The sequence below is a fragment of the Rhinopithecus bieti genome, unplaced genomic scaffold, assembly GCF_001698545.2.
Source record: "Rhinopithecus bieti isolate Rb0 unplaced genomic scaffold, ASM169854v2 scaffold_7580, whole genome shotgun sequence".
NCBI classification, from domain to species: domain Eukaryota; kingdom Metazoa; phylum Chordata; class Mammalia; order Primates; family Cercopithecidae; genus Rhinopithecus; species Rhinopithecus bieti.
The window spans coordinates 2,008,216-2,025,903 of NW_016805470.1; the positions used below are offsets into that span (position 1 = coordinate 2,008,216).

General features: G+C 38.7%; 1 protein-coding gene across 3 annotated transcripts in view; it reads left to right on the forward strand.

Annotated features, from left to right (window-relative positions):
* The window catches only part of ATRN (attractin), a 190,050-nt gene that overhangs the window by 111,426 nt on the left and 60,936 nt on the right, over positions 1-17,688 (forward strand). For all 3 annotated transcript variants that reach the window (XM_017872612.1, XM_017872614.1, XM_017872613.1), the window contains exons 18-23: positions 117-350; positions 6,451-6,588; positions 10,588-10,681; positions 12,807-12,859; positions 14,365-14,459; positions 17,342-17,420. In XM_017872612.1, the coding sequence (XP_017728101.1) occupies positions 117-350; positions 6,451-6,588; positions 10,588-10,681; positions 12,807-12,859; positions 14,365-14,459; positions 17,342-17,420 (693 nt within the window). The remainder of the gene's footprint in view (positions 1-116; positions 351-6,450; positions 6,589-10,587; positions 10,682-12,806; positions 12,860-14,364; positions 14,460-17,341; positions 17,421-17,688) is intronic.

Below are 17,688 nucleotides of genomic sequence, written 5' to 3' on the forward strand. Positions count from 1 at the left end.
AGAATAGTATTTTTGACTCATGCCAGTTGAATAGTCTGTTAAAGAAAAATGTAATTTAAATACAGTGAATTCAGATCTACCTGTGATAGTCAATTACAACTTTTTTTTTTTAATAGCTGAAAATTGTTCAGGCTACTGTACCTGTAGTCATTGCTTGGAGCAACCAGGCTGTGGCTGGTGTACTGATCCCAGCAATACTGGCAAAGGGAAATGCATAGAGGGTTCCTATAAAGGACCAGTGAAGATGCCTTCGCAGGCCCCTACAGGAAATTTCTATCCACAGCCCCTGCTCAATTCCAGCATGTGTCTGGAGGACAGCAGATACAACTGGTCTTTCATTCACTGTCCAGGTAAGATGCCTTGCATATCCAAAATCAAGTGTTTCATTACCGATTTATGAAGAATAAAACCTTGAAAGCTACGTTGTGTATATGTAACTCCCTTCCCTCAGCCCCTTCCTTCTTCCTAATGGTTGGTACAAGAAGGAATAGACGAGAAGGTGTGATCCAAGGCCTGACCTGGACCTGCTGGGAGTGGTGGTGGGTTCCTAAGAAACCAATTCTAAGAAATTGACCTTTGATTCAGACTTGAAGTGACCACTCAGCAATGTGTCTGTCTGCTTCTAGAACAACTGGGAGGGACTGGGTTGGTGCAAAGACTGCTCAGAGATTAGCGGTCAAGAACTTCTCTAAGAGCCTGTCAGACCGTGCCATTGACAACAGGGCTCTTTGTGAGGACTTTGTAAGGGGAAGTCCACTGTAAACAAAGGTTAAAGGCCAGAGACAGACTGGGAGAAAATACCTGCACTGTATGTAACAATTGATGATCATCCAAAATATATAAACTCCCACCCTCCAGAGAAAAAATAAAAAGCTGAATGTGAACCCAACCGAAAAAGTGGTTATTGGAGATAAAGAAGCCATTATCAGAAAAAGAAATAGAAGAGGAAAATGTAAACTAACACCAGGAACCAATTTTTTGTCTATTAAACTGGATCAAATTTTCCATGTTCCCTTTTTTCCTTACTAAGATTTGGGGGATCTGCAATTCCATTTTAATCTACTAGGAGTTAACTTTTAATGAAATATTTAAATCTCTGCTTTTTCATTAATATCAAGAATGTATCTAGTAAAATGACAACCCAGAGAATGGGAGAAAATATTTGCAAATTATATATCTAATAAGAATCTAATGTCCAAAACACGTAACTCTTAAAACTCAACAATAGACAACCCAATTAAGAAATGGGTAAAGGATTTAAATAGACATATGTCCAGAGAAGAAATACAAATGGCCAATAAGCATACGAAAAGATACTCAGTATCATTCATCATTAGAGAAATGCAAGTCAAAGCCACAATTAGATACCACTTTACACCCACTGAGATGGCTATAATCAATAAATCAGTTAATAACAAGTATTGGCAAGGATATGTAGAAATTGGAACTCCCATGCAGGTTGGCAGGTCCTCAAAAAGTTAAATATAAAGTTATCATATAGCCCAGCAGTTTTACTCCTAGGTACATACCCAAGAAAATTGAAAACATTATGTTACCCAAAAACTTGTATATAAATGCTCATGCTTATAGCATCATTCTCATAGCATCATGCTCATAGCAACATTATTCATAATAAGCAAAAGTGAAAACAAGCCAAATAGCTGGCAAATGGATGAACAAAGTGTTGTATGTTCATACAGTGTAATATTATTTGGCAATAAAAAGGAATGAAGTAGTGACATATTTTCTGACATGGATTACCCTATGTAAAAGAAGCCAGGTGTAAAAGATGATGCATTGCATGATGCCATTTATATGAAATGTCCAAAGACAGTAGATGTTTAGTGGTTTCCTAGGACCGGGCATGGAAATGAAGAATAATAGGCATGAGGTTTTCTAGAGTAGCTACAGAATTATTTTCTGACATGGATTACCCTAAAAAAACATGCTATGTAAAAGAAGCCAGGTGCAAAAGATTATGCATTGCATGATGCCATTTATATGAAATGTCCAAAGACAGAAAGTAGATGTTTAGTGGTTTCCTAGGGCTGGGCATGGAAATGAGGAATAATAGGCATGAGATTTTCTAGAGTAGCTGCACCGTTTTATGCCCTCACCAACATCATATGAAGGTTCATATGCTTTTCCACGTGCTTGCCAGTACTTGTTACTGACCATCTTTTTAATTAAAACTGTTCTAGTGGATGAGAAATGGCATCTCACTGTTGTTTTGATTTGTATTTTCCTGATAACTGATGAAATTGAACATCAGCTTCATTAGTTAGCCTTTTGTATATCTTCTTTAGAGAAATATATATTCAAATTCTTTGCCCATTTTTCAGTTATGTTGTCTTTTTTATTATTGAATTGTAAGAGTTCTTTATGAATTCTGAAGTCCCTATTGGATATATTATTTGCAAATACTTTCTCCCATTATATGGGTTTCTTTCTACTTTCTTAATATGCCTTTTGAAATCAGAAGTTTTCAGTTTTGATTAAGTTCCATGTATCTGTTTTATTTTATCCCATGTGCTTTTTGGTATTGTATCTAGAAAATCAGTGCGCAGAGCAAATCACATAGATTTGCTCCTAAGTTTTCTTTGAAAAGTTTCGTAGATTTATGTCTTATGTTAGGTTCTTTATCCATTTAGAGTTAATTTTTGTATATGGTGTGAGGTAGGGGTCCAAAACTCTGTTTTTGCCTGTGGATGTGGTCCCTGCACCATTTGTTGAAAAGACTTTTTTTTTTTAACCATTGAATTTTCTTGCCACATTTGTTGCAAATCAGTTGGCTGTGAATCTGGGAACTTATTTCTAAGCTCTCATTTCTGTGCTGTTGACTTATGTTTCTCCTTTTGCCAGTATTACAGTTTTGATTACTGTGGCTTTGTATAAGTTTTGAAATTGGGAAATCTAATTCCTCCACCTTTGTTCTTATTTTACAAGACTGTTATAGCTATTCTGGGTTTCTTGCATGTCCATATTAATTTTAAGAAGGCTTGTCATTTTCTGCAACAACAAAAAGCCAACTGGTTTGATAAGGTTTGCATTGAATCTATTGACCAATTTGTGGTGTACTGCCAGTTTGTTTGTTGAGACAGGGTCTCACTCTGTCACCCAGGGTGGAGTGCAGTGGTGCTATCTTGGCTCACTGCAACCTCCACTTTCCCAGGCTCAAGTGATTCTCCAGCCTCGGCCTCTACAGTAGCTGGTACTACAGGCGTGAGCCACCAACACCCAGCTAATTTTTGTATTTTTTTAGAGAGAAGATTTCGCCATGTTGCCCAGGCTGTTCTTGAACTCCTGGCTCAAAGCAGTCCTCCTGCCTCTGCCTCCCAAAGTTCTGGGATTGCAGGTGTGAGCCACCACGCCTGGCCTTTGCCATCTTAACAAGGTTAAATCTTCTAGCCTATGAACCTGGAATGTCTATTTACCTCTTTACTTTCTTTTGGCATTGTTTTGTAGTTTTCAGTGTACATCATTGTCTTGTTCCTTTTTTTAAGGGAAAATAATTCAGTCTTTATTAAATATGATATTAGTTTAGATTTTTTTTATACATACCCTTTATTGGGTTGAGAAAGTTTCCTTCTATTCTAGTTTTTTGAGGGTTTTATAATGAATGAGTGCTAGATTTCGTCAAACACTTTTTCTGTGTCTACTTAGATGATCATGCAGTTTTGTTCTTTATTCTATTAATACTATGTATTACATTAATTAAGAATGTTAAGCCAGTTTTGCATTCCTGGGATAAAGCCCATTTAGTCATGATGTATACTTTTTTATCATGATGTATATTTTTAATCTGCTGTTGGATTCTATTTGCTAGTTGGAGATTTTGTGTCTACATTCATGAGAGGGATATAAGTTTGTGGTTTTCTTCTTTTGTGATTACTGTCTGGCTTTCATAGCAGGGTAGTACTGGCCTCTTAGAGTAAGTTGGAATATACTCCTTCTCCTCTATTTACTGGAAGAGTTCATCAAGGATTCGCATTAATTATTCTTTAGATGTTGATAGAATTCACCAGTGAAACCAAATGGGCCTGGCCTTTTCTTTGTGGGAAAATTTTAATTATTAATTCAGTCTGTCATAGATCTATTCAGATTTTCATTTTCTGAGTGAGTCAGTTTTGGTAATCTGTGTTTTTCTAGTAATTTGTCTATTTCATCTCAGTAATTGAATTTGTTAACATACAGTTCATAATTTTTATTTATTTATTTATTTATTTGAGACAGAGTCTCGCTCTTTCACTCAGTCTGGAGTGCAGTGGCATGATCTCTGCTCACTGCAACCTCCGCCTCCAGGTTCAAGTGATTCTCCTGCCTCAGCCCCCCACGTAGCTGGGACTACAGGCACACGCCACTACTCCTATCTAATTTTTTTGTTTTTTTTTTGTTTTGTTTTTGTTTTGTTTTTAGTAGAGACAGGGTTTTACCATGTAGACCAGCATGGTCTCGATCTGACCTGTGATCTGCCCACCTCAGCCTCCCAAAGTGCTGGGATTATAGGTGTGAGCCACTGCACCTGGCCAGTTCATAGCATTTTCTTGCAGGTTGCTCTTTAGCAATACGTAGTTTCCTATTTAACCTGTTAAGGATTTTTTTTTTTTATGTCTAGATTGGTTTTATTCATTCTTTTACATTTTGCGAGGGCTCTAAATATTGTAAGGGCTTTTTTTTTTAAAGAGCTTGCTCTCTTATATTGTGGATGCAATAATTTAAGCCTTGTTGAATGTACTAAAATTTGTATTTTTCATTTTCTCATATTTCTTCCATTAACCCTTCCTTCAGGATTTGTTGCTGTGCATGTTTATCCTGGTGGTATTTGGAGATTGAGAATTTTCTTATACTAGTTAATCCTCAAGGTTAATTTGTATTAATAACTAAATGTGTAGATCTGTCAATATTGATCAGTGGTTGGGTGTGCTGAGCTGTTGTGAAGGTGTGGTATGATGTCCTGGAAAAGCTAGCAAGCCAGCCTCAGGACACTCCAGCTCTGGTCCACTTGGACTGTTGTTGACTGGTGTGCGCTCCTCCCTCATTGGAAGAAGGAAGGAGCAATGGAGCTGGGTGTCTGGGTGCAATTAGCATGTTCATGGGTATGCCAAGTGCCACCCAGCCTTGGGTGGTAGGGCCACCTAAAGATAGCTGGCACATTGCCTTGAGTCTTCCTTCCTTCCTTCCTTCCTTTCTCTTTCTCTTTCTCTTTCTCTTCCTTTCCCTCTCTTTTCTGTTTTCTTTTCTTTTCTTTCATTTTTGAGGTGGAGTTTTGCTCTTGTTGCTCAGGCTTGAGTGCAATGGTGCTTTCTCAGCTCACTGCAACCTTCGCCTCCCGGGTTCAAGCGGTTCTCCTGCCTCAGCCTCCCAAGTAGCTGGGATTACAGGCACCTGCCACCACCCTGGCTGATTTTTTGTATTTTTAGTAGAGATGGGGTTTCACCATGTTGGCCAGGCTGGTCTCGAACTCCTGACCTCAAGTGATCCACCCACTTTGGCTTCCCAAAGTGTGGGATTCTAGGCGTGAGCCACCACACCCAGCTGAGTGTTTTTTCAAACACTCAAATACTAACAGGTGCATAAACAGAACAAGTACAAGGCTATAGAACGTTGCCAAGATGGTGAAAAACTACATCACATTGATCAACCACCAAGGTAGATCTGAAGAATCAGATTTTGCTTACAGAGCAGGTTGTGCAACTATGTAAATATCTCCCCCATCCCATTCCACCTTAGAGTTCTGCAGTGCACAGCCTGTGCAGCTGTCCTGAGCAGTCCTCAGAGGTCCAAGCTTCATATACCTTTCTAGTTGTAAAGCCTTATATCCATTAGGAGTCTTAGTAATCCCACTTGTGGAAATGTTTATCCATAAAGATGGTTATTTTTCTAACAATGAAAAATGTAAAGCAAACTAAATATTAGAATATAAGGAAATGGTAAAATAACTGTTAAGATTCATCAAAATCATTCTGCCATTTAAAGTTTTGTTTATAATTAATGAAATAATGTAGTAAAATAATTGTGATCTAAGTTAAAAAAGAAAGGTGAATATTAATATGAACATAATTGTGTAACACTGTACAGAAAAATACCAGAAGAAAATATATCAAATGTGAACAGTGGTCTCTGGGTGGTTGGATTGTATATGATCTTTCCCATCCTTCTATTTTTTAAATATACTGTCATGAGCATATGTTATTTTTTAGTGAATAACAACAAAAAATATTTTTTGTATCACTATGGGCTTTCACCTTGCTGTGATACATTTTCAGTTTTCCTGGACTAGCTCTTCTTTGGTATTTTTTATCTTATTTCTCAAATTAGTTTTTAATGGGCCAGTTTTGATGATTTATCAAAGATAAATTAACTACAGAGATAGTTGCAGATAAATCTTATTGAACTTACTCCATGCAGTTCTTCCATGGTACAGACCCCTTGAAACTCTTTTTCTTCCAGCTTGCCAATGCAATGGCCACAGTAAATGCATCAATCAGAGCATCTGTGAGAAATGTGAGAACCTGACCACAGGCAAGCACTGCGAGACCTGCATATCTGGCTTCTACGGTGATCCCACCAACGGAGGGAAATGTCAGCGTAAGTCAAATTGGTCAGATTTACTCATGGCAAATCGGTGTGGAACACAGTACTTCTATTTGACTTGAGTAGGAGGAAAAAAGCCACTTTGTTTTGGATACCACATTTCTTATTAAATCATACTGGTCAGAGGCTCAGCTGAGCTGAAAGAAAGAACCAAGGTTTCAGTGTAGCTGGTTAAAGCAACAAGCCAAAAATGTTAGAGTTAAGCCTTTGACCACATTCTGCAGTGGTATAAACAAGGGCCCAAAACCAGAGAAAGTACCAACTTCCCCTGTTTCCTTTCCTCCCATTGAACAGGGCACAGGTCAATAGAGGGATCAGCTCAGACATGGGAGTCTTGGGGCTTGTCTCACTGAGGAGAGAGCCCCGGACAAAAGGTTCCAGCAGTATATGGACCCTAAGGTTGTGGGGAGGGCAAGGTATAAGGGCTAGGAGTAGGAAAGTCCTGAGTTGGAGTCCGTTAGAAAAGTGTCTTCTGAATTCCCCCTCTTCCCCCCATCAGGAGGCCTTGGTGCCTGAAGAAGACCTCAGCCCAAGGCCTCAGATAGGGAGCCTGGGAATGAAGGCTCCAGGGCTAGGAATGTAAACATGTGAAGGAGCGTGACCCATGAGGTAGACCTGAGTCCTTAACTGCACCTCTCTCAGAGCCCCACACTCAGGCCCACCTCATAGGTCACGCTCTGCTTGTAGGGAGGTCCCCCTTCCCCCGGGGCAGCCAGGTAAAGCCTATGTCATTGCCTATGGTCAGGCCTAAAAAATCACACAGAGGCTTTTTAACCAGGAGCCAGGCCCCTCAATACTTCTAGTGTATTTTAAAGATTTAAATAGTCCCATGTTGGCTGGGCACAGTGGCTCACGCCTGTAATCCCAGCACTTTGGGAGGCCAGGGCTGGTGGATCACTTGAGGTCAGGAGTTTTAGACCAGCCAGGCCAACATGGTGAAACCCCATCTCTACTAAAAATAGAAAAATTAGCTGGGCATGGTGGTGGGTGCCTGTAATCCCAGCTACTCAGGAGGCTGAGGCATGAGAATTGCTTAAACCTGGGAGGTGGAGGTTGCAGTGAGCCAAGATCACGCCACTGCACTCTAGCCTGGACAACAGAGTGAGACTCAGTCTCAAAAAAAAAAAAAGTCCTGTGTTTCTCCTTTTATGTCAAATAGAAGCCTGCAAGCAATAGGACATTTTATTATGATATCAAAAATTATGACAGGTAATGCTTATGAACTGCTTTTTTAATTCTAGTTTCCAGCTGAAAAACATAATGAGTACTATAGTTGAAAGACTCTTCAAAGTTCTGAGCAGGAAAAGTAAACATAGGGAAATCTCTACCTACTTCCCAGATCCCAACTCCAAACTCTTTGGCATGACCCTTCAGAATCTAATCCAAGACCAGCCAGGAGAGAGGCAGTGTTCTAGCTGTATGTCCCTTACTCTCCCTGGGGTTTAGTTTCCTCATAATAATAGGGTGGTTGTTGAGATGAAAGCAGAGCAGTACATGACACACATTCTGCAGGATACTAGTCAATACTCATGACATGGGCAATTCTTATTACCCTTCTAATGCCATTCCCCACTACTCCTAAGTAAAAGTTCTTGCTCAGATTAGAAGGTACTTGGTAAAAATGTTTTCCTACTCTTTGTGAATAGACTTTATCCGTTAGACAGTAACTAGAGTACCTAACAGAGTGGTAGAGTGTACAAGGCATTGTACTGTTAGCCACTCAAGATACAGGTGCTTTTATTATCCCCAAGATCACGTAAACTGCCCAGGGTCTCACAGTGAGATATGGCCAAGCTGAGAACCACGTCCAGTCTCTGCTGACCTTAACTACTGGGCTGGTTGTACTTCCAGATGCCATCATCCCCACATCTGCAGCTACATTCTGGAAGCATCACATTTTCCTTTGTGAGATCTACAGGGCCTGAGTACAATTGTATAGAACTTAAGAGTTTGCCTTATTTTTCAGAGTTCTAATCCACAGTAGAAAGCATGGTGTTTAGAATACTGCAAATTGGCCGGGCGTGGTGGCTCACGCCTGTAGCCCCGGCACTTTGAGAGGCCGAGTTAGGCGGATTACGAGGTCAGGGGATCGAGACCATCCTGGCTAACAAGGTGAAACCCCGTCTCTACTAAAAATACAAAAACTAGTCAGGCATGGTGGTGGGTGCCTGTAGTCCCAGCTACTCGGGAGACTGAGGTAGGAGAATGGTGTGAACCCAGGAGGCGGAGCTTGCAGTGAGCTGAGATTGCGCCAGTGCACTCCAGCCTGGGCAACATAGCAAGACCCTGTCTCAAAAAAAAGAAAGAAAACTGCAAATGGCACCAAGTCTTTGATGTTTTCTTCTTAAAATCATATAGTCCTTAGGTAAGGATAGTAGCTATGGTTTCTTGAATGCTTACTGTGTTTAAGACATCATACACATATCATCAAAACACCCCTATGAGATAGGTACTGTTGTAATCCCCATTATATGGACAAGGAAGCTGAGACTCAGAAAGGTTAAGTAGCATTTCCAGAGTGACAGAAGAGCCAAGTAGAGTAGGCTGGATTCAAACCCAGGCAGATGGACGTAAGGCCTTTGCTTTTCACTAATAAATTACACACCTTCCCCCAGTCTCAACAGAGCCAAGCGTCAAACACTCATGATTCTGACTTCAGCATCCATTCTGTTAATCTCTGCACTATTCTGTTTTATAGTTTTCTTTGGGTGATTTTTTTCCCCNTTGCAGTGAGCTGAGATTGCGCCAGTGCACTCCAGCCTGGGCAACATAGCAAGACCCTGTCTCAAAAAAAAGAAAGAAAACTGCAAATGGCACCAAGTCTTTGATGTTTTCTTCTTAAAATCATATAGTCCTTAGGTAAGGATAGTAGCTATGGTTTCTTGAATGCTTACTGTGTTTAAGACATCATACACATATCATCAAAACACCCCTATGAGATAGGTACTGTTGTAATCCCCATTATATGGACAAGGAAGCTGAGACTCAGAAAGGTTAAGTAGCATTTCCAGAGTGACAGAAGAGCCAAGTAGAGTAGGCTGGATTCAAACCCAGGCAGATGGACGTAAGGCCTTTGCTTTTCACTAATAAATTACACACCTTCCCCAGTCTCAACAGAGCCAAGCGTCAAACACTCATGATTCTGACTTCAGCATCCATTCTGTTAATCTCTGCACTATTCTGTTTTATAGTTTTCTTTGGGTGATTTTTTTCCCCAAAGGATTTATTTTTAAAGCATACCTCTCTCCAACTGAATGCCTTTCATTTATTCACAAGCAAAACAGGGTATAAAGTGAAAAGGTGTTGACCAAAAAACCTTTCATTTTCTTCAACTGGAGTATAATATTTATCACAGCTTGTATTATGTTGGATGATAAAAGGAGAGATTTTGAGATGGCCAGAGGAAGGAGATGGGAAGAACTATTTTCTGTAAAGGCAAAAAAGAAGGTGAAGCAAGGGTGGCGCGTCCTGAGGGCCCCTAAAGCGCTGACCTTGGCATTGGATCCTGGTTCTGAGTCCTGTGGTAATTCCAAATGTGGCCATCGTGGAGAAGGCACCTCAGCCAAGACCAGCCCTCCTTCAGAGGACAGTCACCTCCAGAGCACCTTCCTAGGGGCAGCGGCTATGTCTGTGTCCCCACACCCGGCACCTGGCATTCTAGAGATGCTTCACAAATATTTGTTGAATGAATGAAAGAATCATAGCCGGGAAAAAGAGAGTCTATTGAAAAGATCAGAATAGTCATTGCTTCAGAAGGCAGTGGATACCAGCATTTACTTTCCTCCTGTCCTTTGATTTTGGTTCCTTTACTGTTACCTATACATTATTATCATTAGCTGAAAAATCATGAATCTTGCCCATTGAATGCTCTTACTTTAATCTGTCTTTCCTACTGAACTCAATTCAGATAAAATTGCTTGTTTTGGAAAAAGTCTCCAATAGTCAGAATTTTTTAAGCCAGTTGTGACCTCCATTCGTTTATCTTCTCTGCAGCATGCAAGTGCAATGGGCACGCGTCGCTGTGCAACACCAACACGGGCAAGTGCTTCTGCACCACCAAGGGCGTCAAGGGGGACGAGTGCCAGCTGTGAGTACCACACTCCCTGGACCACCAGGGAGAACCAAGAGGCTGTGCAGCTGCCTGAACCCCATCCTGAGAGCCACCCGCTTCCCTGTGTCTTGTTGCTGTGGACTCTGAGGGATCCATGGGTTGATTAGTTTGAAATTTTGCCCATTCTACTTCAGACAGGTCAATCCCCAAACTGAGGAGGTCGTCGAGTTAGCAGCAGTTCCTTAATGGCTCTTGAATTCACATTTTTGTTTAAGTGATACTGACATTTCCTGGGTTGTTCATTTGGATTAGTCATTTTAACTTCAGCAACTACTTGATTTTTGTCATGTGAAGAGATTGTACTCTTTCCCAAAGAGTAGAGTTGGAAGAGCTGGTGTTTTGGTGATGCCATTTATTTGGTGTTTGGTTGTCTGATTGTGGAAATGATCCTCTTACCTTTAACATTTACTGTTACTCTAGCATTTTCCATGTTGAAGCATGTCAGGCATCTTCTTGGAGAGGGTTTGGAGTCCCCATCCATGAGGATGCAGGTGCAGCAGCATCAAGCACGTTTAAGGTTTCAGACCTGGCCCTGCCTCCACTGAGCAAGGTGCTCTTGAGGCAAATCACTGTTCCCCTCATCTGTCAATAGTGGGACTAGCAATAGTTGTTTTTGGTGTCCTGTTAAGTTGAAACAGGAAAGATAGTTCCTCAATCAGTGTATACCAGGCTGTCTCATGGGGAAACCTCGTAAAACGCATGCATCCGCATTTACTCATTTTCAAGAGAAGACTTAAAAGTGTTTAGTATCAAAACACTGAGCCGATTAATCATTGTAAACATCATTATTTCTTTTTTTTTTTTTTTGAGACGGAGTCTTGCTCTGTTGCCTAGGCTGGAGTGCAGTGGCATGATCTCGGCTCACTGCAAGCTCTGCCTCCTGGGTTCACGCCATTCTCCTGCCTCAGCCTCCCAAGTAGCTGGGACTATAGGCTCCTGCCACCGCGACCAGCTAATTTTTTATGTTTTTTAATAGAGAAAGGGTTTCACCATGTTAACCAGGATGGTGTCGATCTCCTGACCTTGTGACCCACCTGCCTTGGCCTCCCAAAGTGCTGGGATTATAGGTGTAAGCCAGCGTGCCCAGCCAAACATCATTATTTCTTAAATAACAGTAGTAATAATGCCACCAGTGATTGAGACGTCATCGCTAGTGCTACTCAGCAGGGTTTGGTCTGTCTACCTTTTTAGTTTATATCTGCATATATGTTTACTAGTTTCATGTTGCCCTAAAGCCAATATGTGAAGAAAAGTCTAATCCAAGGTTAAATTTAACTTTTAGGTCCACATGAAAATGTGACCTAAACAGAAAAATGTGATCGAGCAAAATTAATCACTCTTACCCTCAGTTAGCTGATGCAACAAAGACATGAGGTGGCATCAAGTAAGACTTTCAAGTTCCTTCAAGATCACAGATGTAGGCAGGTGCTGCTCATCACCTTGGCTGAAGGGACACAGCATGCCTGCCTGGGAAAGGCTGTCACCTGCTTCCCGCCCTTTTCTCTTCGTGCATAGCTGTTGTGTTTACCTAAATGGCTTTGTGAAGTGGGAGGCTGGGTTTTGCTGATATTTATAGATGATATCTATAGGGAAATTGTTTTCTGAGGAGAACATATTTTTTTTCTACAGACTGGTGAACACTTATTCCAGGGTTTAAAAAAAACAGTGATTCTTGGTATTTAGTCTTCTCTCACTTGTGTTTAAAGAAGAGAATTAGTTTATCCAGGGAACATAGGAAAGAAGTGAGAAATTAGTATTTGAAAAATGTTTTGACTGCACTTTTAGAAGAATATGTAGTCCACACAAAATTGAAAATGTGTTTTTCATTATAGTAAATAGCTGTATTACATTTGGATTTTTCTCATTGCTTTGGCAAATGCTTGTCAATTGTCCTCATATAGTTGGTGTGTGAACTGCTGAGCAGTCAGTATTGAAACATGCGTGCTCTTCCTAGACTACCTGAGCTGAGTTATGGTGAAGGATGCAATTATAATGGCTCCAGACTATCTGTACTTTATATAAAAGGATCTGCTTGGTTTTAAAATGAATTCAGCTTCTGTTTTAAATAGAAGTATAAAATAGTCTTTGTTTTTTCCCCCAGATGTGAGGTAGAAAATCGATACCAGGGAAACCCTCTCAAAGGAACATGTTATTGTAAGTGGTTTTGCAATTCTTATTTCTAGAAGCAAAGCAGTTCAGTAAAACTTCATTGTTTAACCTGGTTTGAGAATGGTAAGTGCTATAGGACTATAGCAAGCACCAGTGAAGTGTTCCCTGACTTGATATGTTTACATTCTGTTAAGTTTACTACATATAGGAGCATTATTTTAAGCTGTTTTAATTGTGTTCGGGGTTAACGTTAATGTGTCCATAGCAGATAGCAGGAGAGAGTAGAGAGGCATGCATTTCTGTCTTTTCATGTTATGTTCTCTTAAAACTTTATTTGCCATTACCTAGTTGGGGTCATCATATTTCGTGTTTTAGGATATAGATCAAAAACAGAATTCTTAAAATATGGTTGAAGTTTTTGTCATTCTGTCTGGAACTGATTTGTGTTAACCACCTTGGGGTGAAAGGTCAGTCTGGCAAGGTCACCAGGTTTTTATGGGTAAATGTGTTTTCTCTTTATGGGAGAATGCACATGGTAGACCAGAGTATGGAACCAGAAAAAAACGAGTTAATGTTATGGCATATCCATTGTAATTATATACCTGCTGTACTGGGTTGAATAACATCCCTTCAAAATTCATGTGTACTTGGAACCTGTGAATATGACTTAATATATATATGTATATACACACATATAACTTCTAAAAGAAAACAAGAGAAAAACATCTTGACCTTCCGTGGGGAAAAGTTGTTAGATATGTTTCTAAAAGCATAATTCGTAAACAAAAAGTAGATTAATGAAACTATATAAAATTTAAAATGAGAAACTATATAAAAATTTAAAACTTGTAGGAAACAACCATCCAAACCATAAAAAGCCACGGACTAGAGAAAATATTGACAAATTATCATATATTTGATAAAGAGTTTGTATCCAAAATACATAAGGAACTCTTCTTACAACTGAATAAGAAGACAATTCCAGTTAAAAACAGGCAAATATTTGAAAAGACATCTCATGAAAGAAGATATTACAGTGGCCAATAAGCACATTAAAAACGACTTAACATCATTAGTTATTTCGAATGGAGATATTAAAACCACAGTTAGATGCAGCCCTGAAGTGATTAGAATCCAACGCTAATGCCATGGCTTTATAGAAGACAGTGGTAATCTCACGTCTGCTTCTGCATTCAGTCTGTTGCAGTACATCTTTTTGGTTAAACACATGAAAAAAACCTGGCCTTACCAGACATGCAGTTGGAAAGGGTATAGTAATACCCTTTTAATAGCCTTTTCAGATAATTATGGATGTTATTTGATATTATGCTGAAACTGTACAACTGGTCATTTCTTTAAAGCAGTTTGATGGGTTAACCCAAATAAAATGATACTGCTCACAGACTTGATTTTCTTTGAGGAACCTAGGTGCAGGTGAGTTAAAGTGCTTTCCTCATTACTTTATAAGAAAAGCAGCCTGTATCTCTAAAGACCTGTTCTATTTTGTGTGTGTGTTTAGTTTTTAAATATGCATTTCTTTCTTTCCATAGATACTCTTCTTATTGACTATCAGTTCACTTTTAGTCTATCCCAGGAAGATGACCGCTATTACACAGCTATCAATTTTGTGGCTACTCCTGATGAAGTAAGATTTTTTAAAGTCTTCCTATTTTGTTTTGAATTTGTATGGATCTCTTTCTTGGTCATTATGGATAGAAGTACTGCCTTAACAGTGCTCTCCAGACTGGAGTATACGAGATGATCTCTAGAGGTATAGGAAAGAAATGTTACAATCTGTATTATCTCCTTTCCACGTAAAAGGCAAAAGTGGTGTTAATAAGATTTACCAGGATCTTAGACGCAGACTGACATTGATTCCACACGTACTTACTCTGCCTGTCAGCCCATCATGGCCTCATACAGAAAGGGGACTCCACCATCAGAGGGCAGACACCAGAGCCTGGATTTACTCTCTCAAGAGTGACCAGAGGCTTAAAGACTCTGCTGATTGAAATGCCAGTGATGCAGCCCCAATCAGACAGCAAAGGAGGGGAAATTTCTGCTCCTAGAGTGAGTTCTTAGCCTCATTAGGAGGCAAAACAGCAAAGGCTTAGTGGGGTCCAATAAGAATTTAGCCAGGAGTACTTTAAATTGTTAAAATATGTGTGTAAAATGTGGATTTCTTATCTGCTGTCATTAATGATGAAGCCCAGCCTGCCTTCAGGTATTACCTAGTGGTGGAAGGAAGGCCACACTGCATGACATTTAAAACTGAAGCATCCAGAACACGAAGATGCACCTGTACAGCTTCTTCAATGAAATATAAAGCCATGCAGTACCCACTTCAGTATTTAAAGAAATTTTGCTAAACTTAATGGTAAATTATTTAGGAACTTCCTTGGAGATTCCTTACTTCTCATGAACATACACAAAGCCATTTACCATTACAAAATTCCATTGACAATAAATGTGACAAATAATACATGGAAAACAATATGACAGTAAGCCAAAGTATATTGCTTTGTTAACAAATGTTATCTATAAACATTGCTAAATTTAATTTTAAAAGTAGAAGAAAGTCTACAGTGCGGTATGTTTACTATACAAGTAAATGAAAATAGGATTTGTTTTTAATATTCTATTTCAATGATAAAATTAAGAAAAAATATACTAGAAAAGATACATTCTCAAAAGTAAATTGCTTTTAAGTAAAATAATAAATTACTTTAAATGAATTATTTTATGGAAAACTATTAAGTATTAATATATCATTTGAGTGGCTGTATTGACTGGAATTTTTTTCTTAAAGATTTTAGAATAAGATTATAACAAAAGTACCACACATGTAATGTATTCACTGCCTCATAAGCAAGTGTTTGAAGTGCTCAAAATCTTTCAGGATGTACTTGATGCTATTAATTTCATTAAAAAATTAAATATAGTAGAATCTTTGTAATACTTGTTAACCAGGTGGGAAGCGACCATGAAAATATTTGGACCTTTCTGGATTTCCCAGTTTATCTTAACAGAATACTTACTAGAGTTATCCAAATGCGTATGTTCTGTCTTCTATAAAAGCACAAGGATTTTAAGTTTATTGATTCTTTCTGTGGAAAGACATATGGTTGACCCTTGAGCAATACAGGTTAAAACTGTGAAGATCCACTTATACGCAGACTTTTTTCAACCAAACGTGTAATGAAAATATAGTATTTGCAAGATGTGAAACCTGATTATACGGAGGGTGGACTTTTCATATGCAAGGGTTTTATGGGCAGACTGCGGACTGGAGTATGTGTGGATTTGGGCATGCTCAGGGAGTCCTGGAACCAATGACCCACGTATACCAAGGGATGATTGTAATTGTTAGTTGTGTGCTGCCAGCAAATACTAAATACAAATAAGTAAACACTTGAGCTGTCCTTTCAAGATGAAGGTGAGGTCTTATCAGTAAATGAGAAGGTAAATGCTTTGTGAGGAAAATTTCTGGTTTAATGATCACATTTTTAAAATAGCTGTTTGGAAATGTTTCCATTGTTGTGATTTTGTGCTATTAAAGTGATCAAAACAACACCCTTAAAAATCTTATTCTAACCTCTCAAGATCTTTTAAAATGAATAATTTCAGTACAGTTGGATTCTTCTGTAAAAGATAAAAATACAACATTGATTAGTTTGCAGAAATAATTATTTGACCCCAGTTAAGAAATGTACTAGTAAAATTTCAGTTTGACTAATTATTAATGTTTTAATTTACCTAATATCACCAACAGTACACTTCCTCCATTGGCTTAACAGATTCCTCAGCAGTATCTTTATTAGTCGTTAAGACCAAGGATCAAAATAAATTAAGTTAGATTAGCCCTGTGAACTGCTATGAAGTGGTAGACAAGGTTTTCAAAACTAAGAAACCATACTCAATCATATTTCTCTTGAAATAATATTTTAGTAAGAGAAAAGTATTTTCAAATCATGAATATAATAAAATTATTTTAAATTAAGTACATTTCGGCTTTATATGCTTTTTTTAAAGGCTGTTTCAAGTTTTGGAGAAGTTTTACACTGTATATAATCTATGAGTTTAGAATTACATGGGCTTCAGTTATAAATAAATATAATTTAGGGCACTTGATCAAGTGTTTTATTGATAGACAGACATTTGAACTTCAGACATTTGAAAACAGCTGCCCAGAGAATCTTTAGGAGGCTGATTCCCCAACACAGGTCAGAAGATGCAAATCATTGTGCTCTGATAGGGGTCTTTTTAAAAGGCACTTTCTCATGCAGTTAGGCATCTGATAAAGCATTAAATTACGTGTACTTTAATGGGAGGGAATGAAATTTTATTGGGGTATGTGCTTGTATTAAGGAAAATTGGTTAAAAATTTTGCTACTTCTTATGTGAGTTTCTTTAAAGACATCATAAAATATTTGTTATTAAGAACGTTTAGAGGAGTAAACTTTATTGCTTTATTTTAAAATGTAGAAACTTTTAATTAATTTTCTAATAATTTGTACCTCGCATCAGCAAAACAGGGATTTGGACATGTTCATCAATGCCTCCAAGAATTTCAACCTCAACATCACCTGGGCTGCCAGCTTCTCAGGTAAAGGCACACCTAGAGAAGACCCCCCAAATGGAGGTGTGATAGATTAAGAAATGTAATACAGAAATTGAGAAAGCGAGCTTAGGAGACAGACTGGTTTGAAACCACCCTTGCCACTTATTAACCTTGAGCAAGTGTCTAAATCCCTCTGTAAACCTTAACATTATTTTATTCATCTGTAAAGTGAGCATGATACTTACCTCTTAGAATTGTTGTATAGATTAAATTAGGTTATACCTACCAGAGCTTGCTGTGGTGTCAGGCTCTG